The sequence below is a fragment of the Kogia breviceps genome, chromosome 1 (assembly GCF_026419965.1).
Source record: "Kogia breviceps isolate mKogBre1 chromosome 1, mKogBre1 haplotype 1, whole genome shotgun sequence".
Lineage (NCBI taxonomy): Eukaryota > Metazoa > Chordata > Mammalia > Artiodactyla > Physeteridae > Kogia > Kogia breviceps.
This window is the reverse complement of record NC_081310.1, coordinates 81,456,153-81,471,985: the sequence shown is the minus strand read 5'-3', so window position 1 is coordinate 81,471,985 and position 15,833 is coordinate 81,456,153. Positions and strand designations below refer to the sequence as shown.

At 37.9% G+C, this 15,833-nt stretch overlaps 2 protein-coding genes across 8 annotated transcripts in view; one reads left to right on the top strand and one right to left on the bottom strand.

Annotated features, from left to right (window-relative positions):
* Positions 1-6,293, top strand: part of PDZK1 (PDZ domain containing 1) — a 47,350-nt gene extending 41,057 nt beyond the window's left edge. The window contains exons 7-9 of one of the 2 annotated variants that reach the window (XM_059048114.2): positions 3,048-3,269; positions 3,930-4,220; positions 5,619-6,293. In XM_059048114.2, coding sequence (XP_058904097.1) covers positions 3,048-3,269; positions 3,930-4,220; positions 5,619-5,672 — 567 coding nt within the window. In that variant the 3' untranslated portion in view covers positions 5,673-6,293. The remainder of the gene's footprint in view (positions 1-3,047; positions 3,270-3,929; positions 4,221-5,618) is intronic. The other variant, XM_067034734.1, reaches the window with a different exon arrangement.
* Positions 4,342-15,833, bottom strand: part of GPR89A (G protein-coupled receptor 89A) — a 47,015-nt gene continuing 35,523 nt past the window's right edge. For 2 of the 6 annotated variants that reach the window (XM_059048135.1, XM_067034792.1), the window contains 4 exons: positions 10,221-10,316; positions 8,498-8,587; positions 7,507-7,572; positions 6,706-7,367 (listed from right to left, as the gene is read on the bottom strand). In XM_059048135.1, the coding sequence (XP_058904118.1) occupies positions 7,161-7,367; positions 7,507-7,572; positions 8,498-8,587; positions 10,221-10,316 (459 nt within the window). In that variant the 3' untranslated portion in view covers positions 6,706-7,160. Of the gene's footprint in view, positions 4,556-4,995; positions 5,126-5,510; positions 5,653-6,705; positions 7,368-7,506; positions 7,573-8,497; positions 8,588-10,220; positions 10,317-15,833 lie in introns of those variants that run through there. The other 4 variants (XR_010840795.1, XM_067034756.1, XM_059048145.2 and 1 more) reach the window with 4 other exon arrangements.

Below are 15,833 nucleotides of genomic sequence, written 5' to 3'. Positions count from 1 at the left end.
TTGGGGAAGAAAGAACATCTTCAAGAATTTGAAAGGCTAAATGGTAACTATGTTAGGTGATGGGTGTGTTAATTTAACTTGATTGTGGTAATCATTTCACAATGTATATGTCTAGCAAATCATGTGTACACCTTGAATATATACAATTTTATTTGTCAATTATACTTCATTAAAGCTGGGAAAATATATGAAGCAAAAATTGACAAAATTGAAAAGAGAAATACAGTTCTACAATAATAGTTGGAGACTTCAATATCCCACTCTCAATACTGGATAGAACAACCAGACAGAAGTAAGGAACTAGAGGACTTGAACAACACAAACTAGCTAGATCTAACAGACATACACTCTATCCAACAACAGAATACACATTCTTCTCAAGTGCACAAGGGATATTCTCCAGAACAGACAATATGTTAGGCCACAAATTAAGTCACAATAGCCAAAAGATGTAATCAACACAAGTGTCCACTGACAGATGAATGGATTTTTAAAATGTTATATATATATATTATATATCTATATACTATTTATCTATATCTATCTAATGAATTTGGAAGGCTATTACATGCAGGAAGTAGACTTATTTTTGAGGTGTTCTATGGGGCACAGCTTGACCTAATAGAGAAGGCACAGGGAGATAGCTTTTGGCTTAAGGACAACTGAAGCTGCCAGGAACAAGCTCTGCAGAGCAGGGAGCTCCCAGTTGGTGGAAAAAATCAAACAGAAGTCAGAAGGTCACTGCTGTAGCTGTTGTAAAGGGAATTCTGGCATCAAGTCCTTTTCAATGCCACCTAAACTTATGACAGCATGACCGAACTATAATTTTAATGTTTTCATTAATGAGAGAGAGTGGACCTAAAAAGATGCTTGTTGCCATTTTCTTCCTCCCTCTTCACTACCCCCCCCACCCCAAAGTAAGTTCCATAGATGGGTAGGTGGGAGGTGGTTGGATCTTTGACATATATCATTGAATAAAACAAACACCTAAAACAGTTCCTGGCACATACTAGACACCCAAATATTTGAGTGAAGAATGAGTAAAAACTCATTAAGTGTTTAATGTTACTGTCTTCTGCCTCAAGATTAGCTGCTACTGTCAGATACAGTTGATTTGCTTGTTTGGGTAGTGACATCAGTGGTATTTTTGCATGTGATGAGTCACTCTGACAATTTTCCACATTCTATTTTATTTTTAAAATTTATTTATCTTTGGCTGCATTGGGTCTTTGTTGCTGTGCACGGGCTTTCTCTAGCTGCGGCGAGCGGGGGCTACTCTTCATTGTGGGTCACAGGCTTCTCATTGCGGTGGCTTCTCTTGTTGCAGAGCACGGGCTCTAGGCACACGGGCTTCAGTAGTTGTGGCTTGCAGGCTCTAGAAGGCAGGCTCTGTAGTTGTGGCGCATGGGCTTAGTTGCTCCACGGCATGTGGGATCTTCCTGGACCAGGGATTGAACCCATGTCCCCTGCATTGGCAGGCGGATTCTTAACCACTATGCCACCAGGGTACTCCCAATTTTCCACATTTTTTTAAATTATAAATTTATTTATTTACTTTTGGTTGCATTGGGTCTTCATTGCTGCACATGGGCTTTCTCTAGCTGCGGCCAGCAGGGGCTACTCTTTGTTGTGGTGCGTGGGTTTCTCATTGCGGTGGCTTCTCTTGTTGCAGAGCACGGGCTCTAGGCCCATGGGCTTCAGTAATCGTGGCACAAGGGCTTAGTAGTTGTGGCGCACGGGTTTAGTTGCTCCGCAGCACGTGGGATCTTCCTGGACCAGAGCTTGAACCTGTGTCCCCTGCATTGGCAGGCAGATTCTTAACCACTGTGCCACCAGGGAAGCCCCCAATTTTCCACATTTTAAAGAGAAAGAAATGTGGTAAGATTTGCAAGTATATCATTGAGAGGTCTGAAGTTAGCTGAATTGGGTAACTAGCAGGTTCTGTGCTGGTGCTACTCTTGATAAGAAAGGAAGATGTGGTCTTGGGGTTAGTAAGACAGATGACACCAGGACCCCAAATCCAGTTTTATCCAAGTTGCTGAACAGTATGATTTGGGGCAGAGCACACGTACTCACCTTCAATTGCTTGATTTTCTACTAATTGCCTAACAAATGTCCTGGACGCTTGAGGGCAATAATTTAACTACTGATCCAAGATCTTACTATACTCAAATATACCCTTTTAATTCTCTCAACTAAAACCCACACTCAGCTAAACTCTTCATTCTGTAACACAAACCAGTCATATGTTTCCTGTTCTCTGCCTCTTTTATATTTGAGACCATCACTGCCTTCTTCACATGGATAGTCTGGGAGTTGGGATGGATTAGAAGCATTTAAAGATAGTGAGGAGTCTGGCTTAACAGAAGTGTCAGCTAATGCCTACAATAAATAGTAAAAAAAAATTGAGTACAGCAGATACAGGACTGGAGGGGGAGTGGGGGAAGCAAGGAGCAAATGATTGCAATTGACTTTGGTTACCATATGTGATCGCATGATTGCCAACCTCCTCTACCCCCTCCCCCAAGTAATTACTGCATGTAATTCAAATAGTGGTAAAAATAATGTCTCATGTTTCACTTTCTCTAATGTGTTTAAGGAGCTCTGAAGAGTTCTGAAGACCAGTGAAGGGGAAGGGCCAGGTGAACCTGCTCTGCATGAGGTACTGGGCAAGTCACCGAATGTCTATAATCTCCTAACAGGGAGATTGCCTATGGTTTGTTCGGTGACTCGCTCACTATCATGGAATCGGAATAAACTGGCAGTTCTGTTAGACTTATTTTTGGATCCTTGTACAACATTCTATACTGCTTTTATTTTATATATATTTACATTTGTTTACATGTTTACACTCATTACTCTATAGCCAAGCTCAATCTTCCTTTTCTGTTTGGGGTAGTAGAGAAATTTTACAGCCCACAGCCAGATGTATCTGGAAGAGGAGTGGAATATGGAGGATACCTTATAAATTAAACCAGCACATTTAATAAAGTGTAACTCCTCATACTTACAGTTAATGGGTTTTTTTTCCCCTTTACTTTCAAAAGGCTGGCTTTTCTCCATTACTCTACTATCAAAATCAAGAACTGCCTAATGGGTCTGTCAAGGAGGCTCCAGTTCCTACTCCTGCTCCTCTGGACGTCTCAAGCCCAGATACTACGGAGGAAGTAGATCATAAGCCCAAACTCTGCAGGCTGGTCAAAGGTGAAGATGGCTATGGCTTTCACTTAAATGCGATTCGGGGTCAGCCAGGCTCATTCGTCAAAGAGGTATGGTGATCTGGTTCCGGCAGCCCAACGAACAGTCACAATTAGGAGAGTCCCAGTTTCTCCCACTCACCGATGGCTCAGTAAAAAGGTTACATTGCAGGCTTACACTGAGGGTCTCACGTGGGTTCAAATAAATGCTGTTATGGTCTTGTGCCCTTTAAGACAGGTACTAGTACATCCTAAACTCACATCTTTCATTTCTTAAACATCTGTTCCACCTAATTGTCTCTATAGATACTTTCAAGTCAAATACTATAAACAGAGTGAGTTGACATGACTGTGGTGACAGTCACTAATGATTCTGGGAGTGATACTTGTTTGCTTCTGTGCATTTGGCATAATGCCCCTACCCTGCAGGGACTGACAGTGAGAAGACTATCTCTACAGCTCTCAAGCTGGGAACAAAGAAGGCAGACCTATGAAATCTAATGCCTTCAACCCAGAAAACATATGATATTCAACCACTGTGACACTACTCATTTGAGTACGGAAGTTGTAGCTTTCATAAGGAGAAAAGCAATAGAGCACCATACCTCAAGGAGAAATAATAACATGATTAAGAATAAATTCTCAATGTCCTCATCTCTCCTCTGAAGAATAGCTAGTCTAACATTCTGTTATCTGTGTTTGGAAGTGATAACTCAGAACCTCTGCCCACAGGTACAGAAAGGTGGCCCTGCTGACCTGGCTGGGCTAGAGGATGAGGATGTCATCATTGAAGTGAATGGAGTGAACGTACTGGATGAGCCCTATGAGAAGGTGGTGGACAGAATCCAAAGCAGTGGCAAGAATGTCATACTCTTAGTCTGTGGAAAGAAGGCCTATGATTATTTCCAGGCTAAGAAAATCCCTATTGTTTCCTCCATGGCTAATCCACTGGATGACGCCCCTGATCCCGAAGAAGGAACGCCGGAGGAAGCAGAGCAAGACTCGCACACGGCAAAAGAACGAGTGAGTGGTGATACATTTCTTTTAGTGATCTAACTAACCAGAGTCTGGTAAAGTCCTTAATAAGTGCACCATGTGTCTATGTTTACCATAGATTTCCTAAAATACTAGAAAATGACAGTGTAAAGAGAACTAGAAAATTTATTTATCGTGGTAGAGAGGAGATGGTATAAGAACAGCAAACATCTTACTTTTCATAGCATGGAGTTGATGGTAACTTATCAAAATTATAATGGGAACCACCAGAAGAAAATGAATCAGACTATGTACAAATTCTGGATCTACCGTTTATCAGCCTTGGGTAAATGGATTTATTCTCCGTGCCTCAGTTTCCCCACCTATAAAACAAGGATAATTTGTCAGATTGTTATCAGGATTATATTAATTAAGACTGTTAAAGTGCTTTGAGCAGTGCCTGCTTCATGGTAAGCATGAAAATGAATGGTGATGGTTAGTGACAGTCTTGTTTTTAAAATAATTGGCAGATATTCAAGTTTTATTACTGGGGAAGAGTAAAGCATTATTCCATATGTATTTGGATTAGATAAATTCCTTGGTAAGTCTCAATTTCTTTTCACAGGTGAACTTGAGGTCCAAAAGTAAACTGACCTAAGTTCATAAAGAAAATGTATGGCAAAGCCAAGACTCTAAAAGTTTTATATTCTTTCTGTTACATTATTTCTATTGATTGGTAATATAAAAAACAAATACTCATTTTTAATGAATACATGCTGTCTTAGTCTGTTTGGGCTGCTAAACAAAACAGCATAGACTGGTTGGCTTATAAACAAGAAACATTTATTTCTCACAGTTCTCGAGGCTGGGAAGTCCAAGATCACGGCACTGACAGATTCAGTGTCTGGTGAAGGACATCTTCCAGGTTGCAGACTGCTGACTTCTGGCTGCGCCTTCACGTGGAAGAAGGGGCTGTGGAATTCTGGGAGGCCTCTTTTATAAGGGCACTAATCTCAATCATGAGAGCTCTGCTCTTATGACTTAATCACCTCCCAAAGGCCCTACCTCCTAATAACATCACCCTGGGGAACAGGATTTCAACTTTACCCATTTTAGGGAGACACAGACTTGCAGACCATAGCATACATGATAGTCATTGACTTTGTATTCTAGGTGTCTTTAAAAAATTCTATAATAACTCTACAGTAAGTCATTATAGTACTATGCTAACTTTATAGAAAAGAAATTATATATATGTGGACATTAAGAAATGTGTTAGTGTCAAACAGCAAACTGGAAACAAAGCCAAGTATAGAATTCAGGTCACCTGGCTTCTAGTGAGTGACTCTACTCCCTGATTTAAGTCATGCAACTCTAGAATAGATCATCCACCTCCTGATGTTCACACTCTTACCACTTACAGATCCTTTGTTTTCTTTTGGACAGGCCCACAGTACAGCCTCTCATTCTTCTTCCAATTCTGAAGATACAGAGATGTGATGAGAACAAGCAATAGCTTTGGCTGATAGCTGTTTCTGGGTATTTAATAGGAATCCTCTCCTAAGGAATGAGCTACCACCAGTTTACTGTCTGTTAGAGAAGAACTCCTCTGGAAACCAGTTTGTCATGTGTGATTGTCTTCTGTTGTCATCTGTTTTAGGGGCGGCTACTGCAGATAGCTTTTTGGTATTTATGGTCAACTTAGGAAAAGTTAAGGCAGGAGCCAGATGCTTTTCATCTGATTTCTTTCAAGCTTCAACTTAACTACATTTCTCTGTATGCTGTTATCTCTTCTGTAGGTTCCTAGAGCACCAAAGATGATTTATAAATTTGTATATGTGAGAACTGCTAATTAAAGTATCTGAGCAGATAAGCCTATTAAAATTATCCTTTGTAAGAATGTTGTTGTTGCTAAAATAAATGCCATTAAAAATGCCTTTTGAATATGTTTAAATTTTGCCTATTAGCTGATGATGTAACCTTAATAGTGCTTTTGTTTTTGGTAAACTTTTTATGCTTAAACCTTCATGTTGCCTCTAGAAACCCAAAACACAAAAAAACTCAGAATAAGATCTTAGTAATAAAAAGAGACTTCCTGGTAATAAAATTCAGGATTTTCTTAAATTGCGTATCTGAGTGTTCTACAAATTTTCCAACAGCTTCCTTTTACAGATGAAGAAATTGAGTTGTAGGAAAGTGACTTATTCCAGTTAACAATTATTCATTGTTTTACCCCACAGCACGAGGGGCAGATGAAAAGAAAAAATGAGATATCATCACTGACTTGAATTTAGAGTAATTCACTTTTAAATAATAAGTTGAAAGGAAATCAAGAAAAATGACATACTTTGAAGTCTCTCTTGGTAGACTCTAGTTCAGTTGCATACCATTCATTCCCCAGGACAGATAACATCTTGGTTATTTTAAGGGGACAGTGGTTGGGGAGGAAGGGTGGGATGCCAACTCATATTAGATCACACAAGCATAACTTTTTAACCAAGCTATCCTTGATAAAATGATGCTAAGTCCAAAGTGTTAACAATCTCTGATTTTAATGATAGTCAATCTCAAGGGAACGTCATAACCTTTTCCATGTGATCCTTGACTTGAACAGAATCTCATGTGTTTGGCCCAGCTACCTTAGATCTCTCTTAGCCCAGAATTCCAGTGTATTTTCTCCCCTTAGTTTCTTGGCTCTGTCCAGTCCCACCACCCAGCATACTGCACCAGCCTCAAACCCAAACAGGGTGCTCTTGGCTGAGTACTAACTTGAGTTACTTCTCTCTCTCATTTCTGTGATCATGAGTAGCTGATGCTACTCATGATCACAGTATCATCTGAGGAGGAAGGTGTAAGCTGGAGGTAGAATATGCTACCACAGCATTTTGTTTGTTTAAAAAATGTTAGGCCCTGGTCCCCTCCATTTTTTCCCTCTTATATCCAAATTCTGACACCACTGGCCTGTAACAGTCTATAATAGGCATGAGTTCAAGGTGCCATATGCTTCTCTGGTGCCTGTTTGTGGGCCAAATAGAGGAAGAGTATGCTGGAGAGAGCACTGACCAGGAAGATGACATCAAACCAACGGTGATAGAAGTTGAACTGTAGCTCTCCAAGGACTTCGGTGACTATGGTGCGGTACTCCAGAGGCATGCTCATTCGGATCAGCAGCACAGAGGAGACAAAGTACATGCCCTGTAAGTCAGATTAATCAAGAAGTCCCTTTGAATGTAGTGACAGACAAGTCCCAGCGCATTGTTAAAATATTTAAAAGTATAGAACACATTTCTGGCATTTTACAGCTGTACACATAAAGCTAGTTCATTAAACTTACCATTATCTGTGCTAATAGCAGGACAATGACATTGGAGGACTTACTGCTGGATATGGCATAAAAGAACTGTCAAGAAAGGGAGGAGAGATGAATTTATACAGTACTGCTAGATTCCTGTGTCAAAAACATTAAGTAGTACAGTTAACATTTAATTAAAAATGTCTCTTCCATGCCACAATCCTGTATAGAACCATTCATATGATTAAGGTTATAAATAAGATATTTAAATAGATTGCCCCAAAAGGATCCAGTATTACTTTCCTATATGGGTAAGTTGGTGGTTTTAGGTATTATAACATGAGAGGATTCTGCCTTATCAGAAACTATGTGATACATATGATTTTAACATCATTATAAATCATTAAAACAAATTACTCCAGGCCACTCCAAGCCCTTGAAATTGTTACTAGGCTCCTGAGCTCTTCCTAAAATTGTGCTAGATGCTTGGTAATCCCTTCTCCCCTCCCAACCTCTTCTCTCCTTTCATTCAAACAATTCTTGGATTTTGAAATCTCTACCTCTTCTACCAGAGAGGATTTACCTTCCAGCTCCATGAAGCCTTCCTATGTTGATCAGAAAATAGCTGAACATTCTGCTTCTCCTACTTCCATATCCTCCTTACAAGCAACTCTCACAGTTATTCTTCTAACCTCAAATACTATCTCATTTATTCATTCCAAATACCTGCTCAGTAGGTATGTGCCACGTTCTGTTCTAGATGCTGGTGACACATCAGTGAATGAAACAGACTGTTATCTCATTCTATGACCTTTGGTAACTAACTGTACTTATCTGATTGGTGTATGATGTAAATACATCATCATCAACTTATGTATTAGTTTAACTTTTTCTTTTATTCTGTTTTATGTCTTTTGAATATTTGCGACTGTTGTTTAAGATCTCAGAAGGCAGAAATGTTAATTAGGTAAAATCATCTCACAGTGCCACATGTAATTAAATTAGTACTTTTAAACTCTGTGATACAACCTACCTTGGTAAGAGTGATCAGCAGTCCTCTGATAGACGTGACAATGATTATTCCAACCAGAATGAAGGAAATGTGTTGGGACCAGAACTTCACCTGTCAACACAATAGGAAGGAAAAATATTTGTTAAATCTCTGTTCAGAGAGATGGGAAAGCTAAGAAGATGCATTCTTATCACTTATGTAGCTGTGAGAGGGAACTTCATTAGCAAGTAAGTGGCAGCAAAAACATGTACAGGAAGACTGCAGTGGATATCTTAACTAGCAGACTTAAAACTTAAGGACAGAAGAAAGCAAGTGCAATGAAGTGATGAAAATAACTCTAATAACGAGAAGAAACACAAAGCTAATAACACAGCTTCAAGTGAAAGGCATGAATTAAAAGGAAACTAAATAGCAGCCTGATAATTTTTAATATTGTTGAATGACAGTTCGCTGATCACCCAAAACTATAAGAAACTTTTCTTCTTATAATAAAAGAATATGTAGACATTCTCAGCTATAATCTAGGAAATAGCTGACCTTCATCTGAATCACATGATGATACGTTCTTCTTCTCTTGGATTGCTTCAGAGTGAGAGGAAGCTGTGATACCCTGTGCTTGATTCAGGGTTGAAAAGCATCTGAGGGGGAGCTGCATTGCTAACATCTAAGAGATGTTATTCAGAATTATGAAACGGGAAGTATGTATATAGATGAGTTATAGATGGAATACATATACATACACAGCAGCTAGCCTCAAAGCACTGATAAGGACATTTCTAAAAACTCACCCCAGTAAAAAAATTTAAAAGAGGAAAACACATGTGAAAAAAGAGCAAAGCATACTTTACCGTATAATTTATACACTACTTGAAGGAAAGATACCATGCTCTTTCACATGAAAAAGGATACACTATTGATCTATCATCAAAAAAATGTGTGCTTTGAGCTGTTTCTCAAGGACTGGAGCTCAATTTGCTCTGGTGTATTTTCATTTTATCCAGCTACCAGGGGCACGTCCAGCTGAGATGGCTGGCTGGGGGTAGCATGCAGTCTGTGGCCAGGATCATAGCACAGCTAAATGGCACTCATCAGGACTAAGAACATGACATTGGTCTTATTATCAAAGTGCTAATCAGCTAGAATCATTGGCTATATATATGCCTGGAAAATATACTATTCTACAAATAAAGACATTAAACTTAAATTGGGACAAGAGTGTGTTTAATAACAGTAGTATTATAAAACATGTAGAAAGTTGATTAAAAACACCTTTGTGCACAGGTGACAGTTAACATTTTTAGCTCAAAACGCACGTGAATTAATTGATACAGTTAAAGTTTTATAGCAGAAATCATTTTAGTTCTAACACAAAAACACTAATTAGTATTTAATTTTCTACCAGAGGAATCAAAGGTGCATTATGTTTAAAGATGTCATCAAGTATCACAGAGAGAAGTATTTGAATATTTGTTACGGAGAAGCTGGTAAGTGGTAGCTGCTACAGAGAAGAAGAGGAGGAACTACAGAAATAATCACTATCCATGACAATAATAATTGCCAGTTGTTACTTATGGTTTTATGCCCTTTATGAATTTGCCATATGAATATGCCAAAATATAGAGGAGAGAAGAATGAAAGCAGAAGCAAGTACCTAGAATAAGGAGTTAGAATCTAAAGAATTGTAATTTAGAGCAGATAAAATAGAAAGAAACATAACAAACAATGATTTTGATACAACTCTTACATCAAATTGGATCCCCAGATAATTCACAGTGATCTCAATGCCTCTTGTGACTGGATCAGTTTTCCCAACTCGGTCAAAAACGATATTAATGGTTGCCTGCAGAGACACAGACCTTTACATTAGAGTATCTCAATAATTATCATTTTAAAAAATGATTCAAGGGCTTCCCTGGTGGCGCAGTGGTTGAGAGTGCCTGCCGATGCAGGGAACACGGGTTCATGCCCCGGTCCGGGAAGATCCCACATGCCCCAGAGCGGCTAGGCCCGTGAACCATGGCCGCTGAGCCTGTGTGTCTGGAGCCTGTGCTCTGCAACGGGAGAGGCCACAACAGTGAGAGGCCCACATACCAAAAACAAAAAGGTTCAAAATAATGAATTAATCACCAAATGTACCTTACAGGTGGATATTCCTAAAAATGCAATTCTACTCTCAATCTAAATCATATATAAGAAATCTATTTTGGCTAATCACACATAGGCAAACAAAAGTCCCTATCTACACTATCTTTCTTTTCTGTAGAGTATAAAGGGGAATAAGGCTATGACATATACAACTTAATTTAAAAGGATCCAGAAAGGAAACATTTTGGTAGACAAACTCAGGGTAAGAGAATAAAGGAATTCCAGGGTCATTCCTTGTCGTTATTTTCTGACAGCTCTAATAGCAATCACTAAAACAACAAAAAGAGAGATATAGCTGACAAGCCAACAAAGAAGATCAAATGGAATTATGAAAAATACCCAATTAATCCAAAAGAAGGAAGAAAAAAAGGAAAAAGGGGAAAAAAGAACACATGAGATGAATAAAAACATACAGCAACATGGTTGTTTTAAACTCAACCATATCAATAATCACATTAAATATAAATGGTCTAAACCAGGGGTTGGCAGACTCTGCCACTGTCATATAACTGTAGCTACAGACAATATGTAGATAAATGGGCTTGGCTGTGTTCCAATAAAACTTTTAAAATAAAAGCAGGTGGTGGCTGGATTTGGCTTGTGGGCTACAGATGGCTGACTCCTGGTCCAAATATGACAATTAAATGGCAGAGACCATCAGATTAGATAAAAAAGCAAGTTGCTTACAAGAAACCCACTTTAAATATACAGATACAAATAGGTTAAAAGTAAAAGTATGGAAAAAGATATATTATGTTAACACTAATTAAAAGAAAGCTGGAATGTCTATATTAATATCAGACAAAGTAGATTTCATAGCAAAAAATAAAAGGGTCATTTCATAAGAGTAAAAGAATCATTTCAACAAGGGGCACATAATGACCCTACATGACATACATGAAGCAAAAAAGGATAGAATTTTTTAAAAGGTAAATCCACAACAATAGGTGGAAATTTCAACACCCCTCTCTCAGTAATTAAGTAGTCAGAAAATCAGTAAGAGTACAGAAAACTTCAACAATACTATCAACCAACTTGACCTAATTGACACTTGCAAGCCATTCCACCCAACAGGAGTAGAATACACATTCTATTCAAGTGTAGATAGAAGATTAACCATGGTTAACCATATTCTGGGTCAGAAAACAAGTCTCAATAAATTTAAAAAGATTCAAAGTATATTCTCAGATCACATGAAATTAAATTAGAAAGCAATTACAGAAAGATATTCAAAAAAACAAGAAAGATATTCAGATGATCCCCAAATATTTTATAACATACTTCTAACCCACAAGTCAAAGAAGAAATCAAAAAGGAAATCAGGGCTTCCCTGGTGGCGCAGTGGTTGAGAATCCGCCTGCGGATGCAGGGGATACGGGTTCGTGTCCCGGTCCGGGAAGATCCCACATGCCGCGGAGCGGCTGGGCCTGCGCGTCCGGAGTCTGTGCTCCGCAACAGGAGAGGCCACAGCAGTGAGAGGCCCGCGTACAGCGGAAAAAAAAAAAAAAAAAAAGGAAATCAGAAAGTATTTTGAACTGAATGAAAATATCAAAAAAGCTGCATTTTGTGAGATGCAATTAAATAGTGCTTAGCAAGAAATTTATAGCATTAAGACACCTATATTTAAAAAAAGGTTTCAAACCAATGATCTTAGTTTCCACTTTAAGAAACTAGAAAAAGAAGAGCCCAAAAAAGCAGAAGAGAAATAATAGTAGAAACTAGAAAAACAACAGAGAAAAATCAGTTAACCCAGATGCTGGTTCTTTGAAAAGTTCAATAAGATTGATAAACTTCTATAGAGACTGATCAGAAAAAAAGAGAAAAGACACACATTATCAATATCAAGAATTAGAGAGATATCAATTCACATCCACTAAAATTATTATAATTAAAAAGATAGATAATAAGTGTTGGAGAAGATGTGGAGAAATTGCAACCATTACACATTGCTGGCAGGAATGTAAATTGGTACAGATGCTTTGGAAAACAGCCTGGTAGTTTGGCAGTTTATTAGAAGGTTAAACATATAGTTAGCGTATAACCCAGCAATTCTACCCCTATAGGTATATACCTAAGAGAAATGAAACATCTGTACACATAAAAACTTATACATGAATGCTCACAATAGCATTATTTACAGTCAAAAAGTGGAAACAACTCAAATGTCCATCAACTGATAAGTGGATAATTTAAATTAATGTGGTATATCCATATAAGGAAATAAATATTACTCAGTCATAAAAAGGAATGAAGTACTGATAGAGGTTACAACATAGATGAACATTGAAAACATTATGTGAAGAAGCCAATCACAAAAGACCACATTGTATGATTCCATTTACATGAAATATCCAGAATAGGAAAATTTATAGAGACAGAAAGTATCAATAGATTTGTGGCTGCCTGAGGCTGGGGGAGAAATAGGGAATGACTGCTAGTGAGTATGGGATTTCTTTTCGGGGTGATAAAAATTGATTCTGTTGATGGTTACACACTTTGTGAATATTAAAAACCACTGAATTGTACACTAAATGGGTGAATTATATTGCATGTGAATTATATCTCAATAAAGCTGTTACATAAAAAGAGAAAGAGAGGTGACATCATTACAGATTTTATAAATATTAAAAGGATAATAAGAGAATACTATGAACAATCTTATGCCAATAAATTTGACAACTTCAATAAAAATGGATAAATTCTTTGTAAGACACAAGTACAAAAGTTCACTCAAGAAGAAATAGATAACCCTGAATAAACTTTATAAATATTAAAGAAATTATATTTGTAGTTAAAAAACTCTCTGCAAAGAAAACTCTAGACCTGGAGTTTTTGGCTGATGAATTTGGCTGATGAAATCCACCAAACATTTAAGAAAGAAATAATAACAATTCCACACAAACTCTTCTGCTAATTAGAAGAGAAAGAAACACTTCTCAACTTATTCTCTAAGGTTCGACACCCAAACCAAAGACATTAACAAGAAAATTACATTCTGGTATTCCTCATAAACATAGATGCACAAATTCTTAACAAAATTTTAGTAAATTAAATCTAACAAAATATAAAAAGGATAATACATCATGGCCAAGTAAAGTTTACTGCAGGAATGCAAGGTCAGTTTAATATTCAAAAATTAATGTAATTCACTATATTAGCACACTAAAAAAGAAAAACCATATGATCATCTCAATAGGTGCAGAAAAGCATCTGACAAAATCAAACATGCTTTCATGATTAAAAACACTCAAGAAACTATGAATAAAAGAAAATTCCTCAGCCTGATAACAGGCACCTAGGAAAAACCGACAGCTAACATCATACTTAATGGTGTAAGACTGGATGCTTTCCCCCTGAGATCAGTAACAAGATCAGGATGACTGCCCTATTTAACTCTGTAACTGGAGGCTTTGGTCAGTGCAGTAGGGCTGGGGGAGGAGAAGAAGAAAGGTAGGATGGAATTGTTTATGTAGAAAAATCCTACGAAATTTATAAAAAGCTTCTAGAAATAATAAGGGAGTTTATCAAGGTTGCAGAATATAAGATCAATATACAAGAATCAGGGCTTCCCTGGTTGCACTGTGGTTGAGAATCCGCCTGCCGATGCAGGGGACGAGGGTTCGTGCCCCGGGCCGGGAAGATCCCACATGCCGCGGAGCGCCTGGGCCCGTGGGCCATGGCCGCTGAGCCTGCGCCTCCAGAGCCTGAGCTCCGCGGTGGCAGAGACCCCAGCAGTGAAAGGCCCGCGTACCGCAAAAAATAAATTAAAAAAAATCAATATACAAGAATCAATTGTATATCTATATACTAGTAACACTTGGAAATTAAAATTATAAAAACATTTTCATTTATAATAGCATCAAAATGTTAAATACTTAAGAGATAAGTCTGATGAAAGTTTTGTACACTAAAAACTATAAAACACTGTTGAGAGAAACTAAAGAAGATCTAAATAAATGAAGAGTTGTACCATGCTCATGAGTTGGAAAACTCATTGATCAAGACAGTGTGGTATGGGCAGAAGTAAATATATAAGACACATATAAATCTCAATAGGAAAAAAGAGTACAGAAACAGACCCACACACATATGGTCAATTAGTTTTTGACAAAATTGCAAAATCACCTCAATGGAGAAAGGATACTCTTTTCAACAAATGGTGCTAGAACAATTGGCTATCTATATGAAAAAAATGAACTTGGATTCATACTCCAATATCATATTAGAAAATTAACTCAAGATGGATCATAGACCTAAATGTAAAACCTAAAACTATAAAATTTCTAGAAGAAAACATATGAAAAAAAATCTTTGGGCTTCCCTGGTGGCGCACTGGTTGAGAGTCTGTCCGCCTGCCGATGCAGGGGACGCGGGTTTGTGCTCCGGTCCGGGAAGATCCCACGTGCCGCGGAGTGGCTGGGCCCGTGAGCCATGGCCGCTGAGCCTGCGCGTCTGGAGCCTGTGCTCCGCAACGGGAGAGGCCACAACAGTGAGAGGCCCGCGTACCGCAAAAAAAAAAAAAAAAAAATCTTTGTGACAAATCTTTTGACAAAGATTTCTTAGCTACAACGCCAAAAGCATAATCCATAGTAAGAAAAAAAAGATAAATTGGACTTCATCAAAATGAAGAATTTCTGGTTTTTGAAAGATACTGCTAAGAGAATGAAAAGCCAAACCACTGACTGGGAGAAAATATCTGAAAATCACATATTTGATAAAAGGCTTCCAGACTATATTGAAAAACTCTCAAACCCAATAAAAAGAAAATAACCTAATTAAAAAATTGGCAAAAAAATTTGAATAGATACATTGCCAGAGAGGATATACAGGTGGCAAAAAGGCACATAAAAAGTTGTTCAACCTCATTAGACATTAGGAAAATGCAAATTAAAATGATTAAAACATACCTATTAAAACATCTAAGATTAAAAAGACTGACTACACAGTGTTGGTGAGATGTGGAATAACTGAAACTCTCAAACACTGCAGGTGGGAATATAAAATGGTGCAACCTCTTTGGAAAAGTTTGGCTGTTTCTTCAAAAGTCAAACATACATCTGCCATATAATCCAGCCATTCTATACTTAAATGCTTTCTCCCAAGAGAAAAGAGAGCCTATGTCCAAATATAGACTTGTACACAAATGTTCACAGCAGCTTTATTGTAATATCCCCAAATTGAAAACAAACAAATATCGATCAGCAGGCGAACA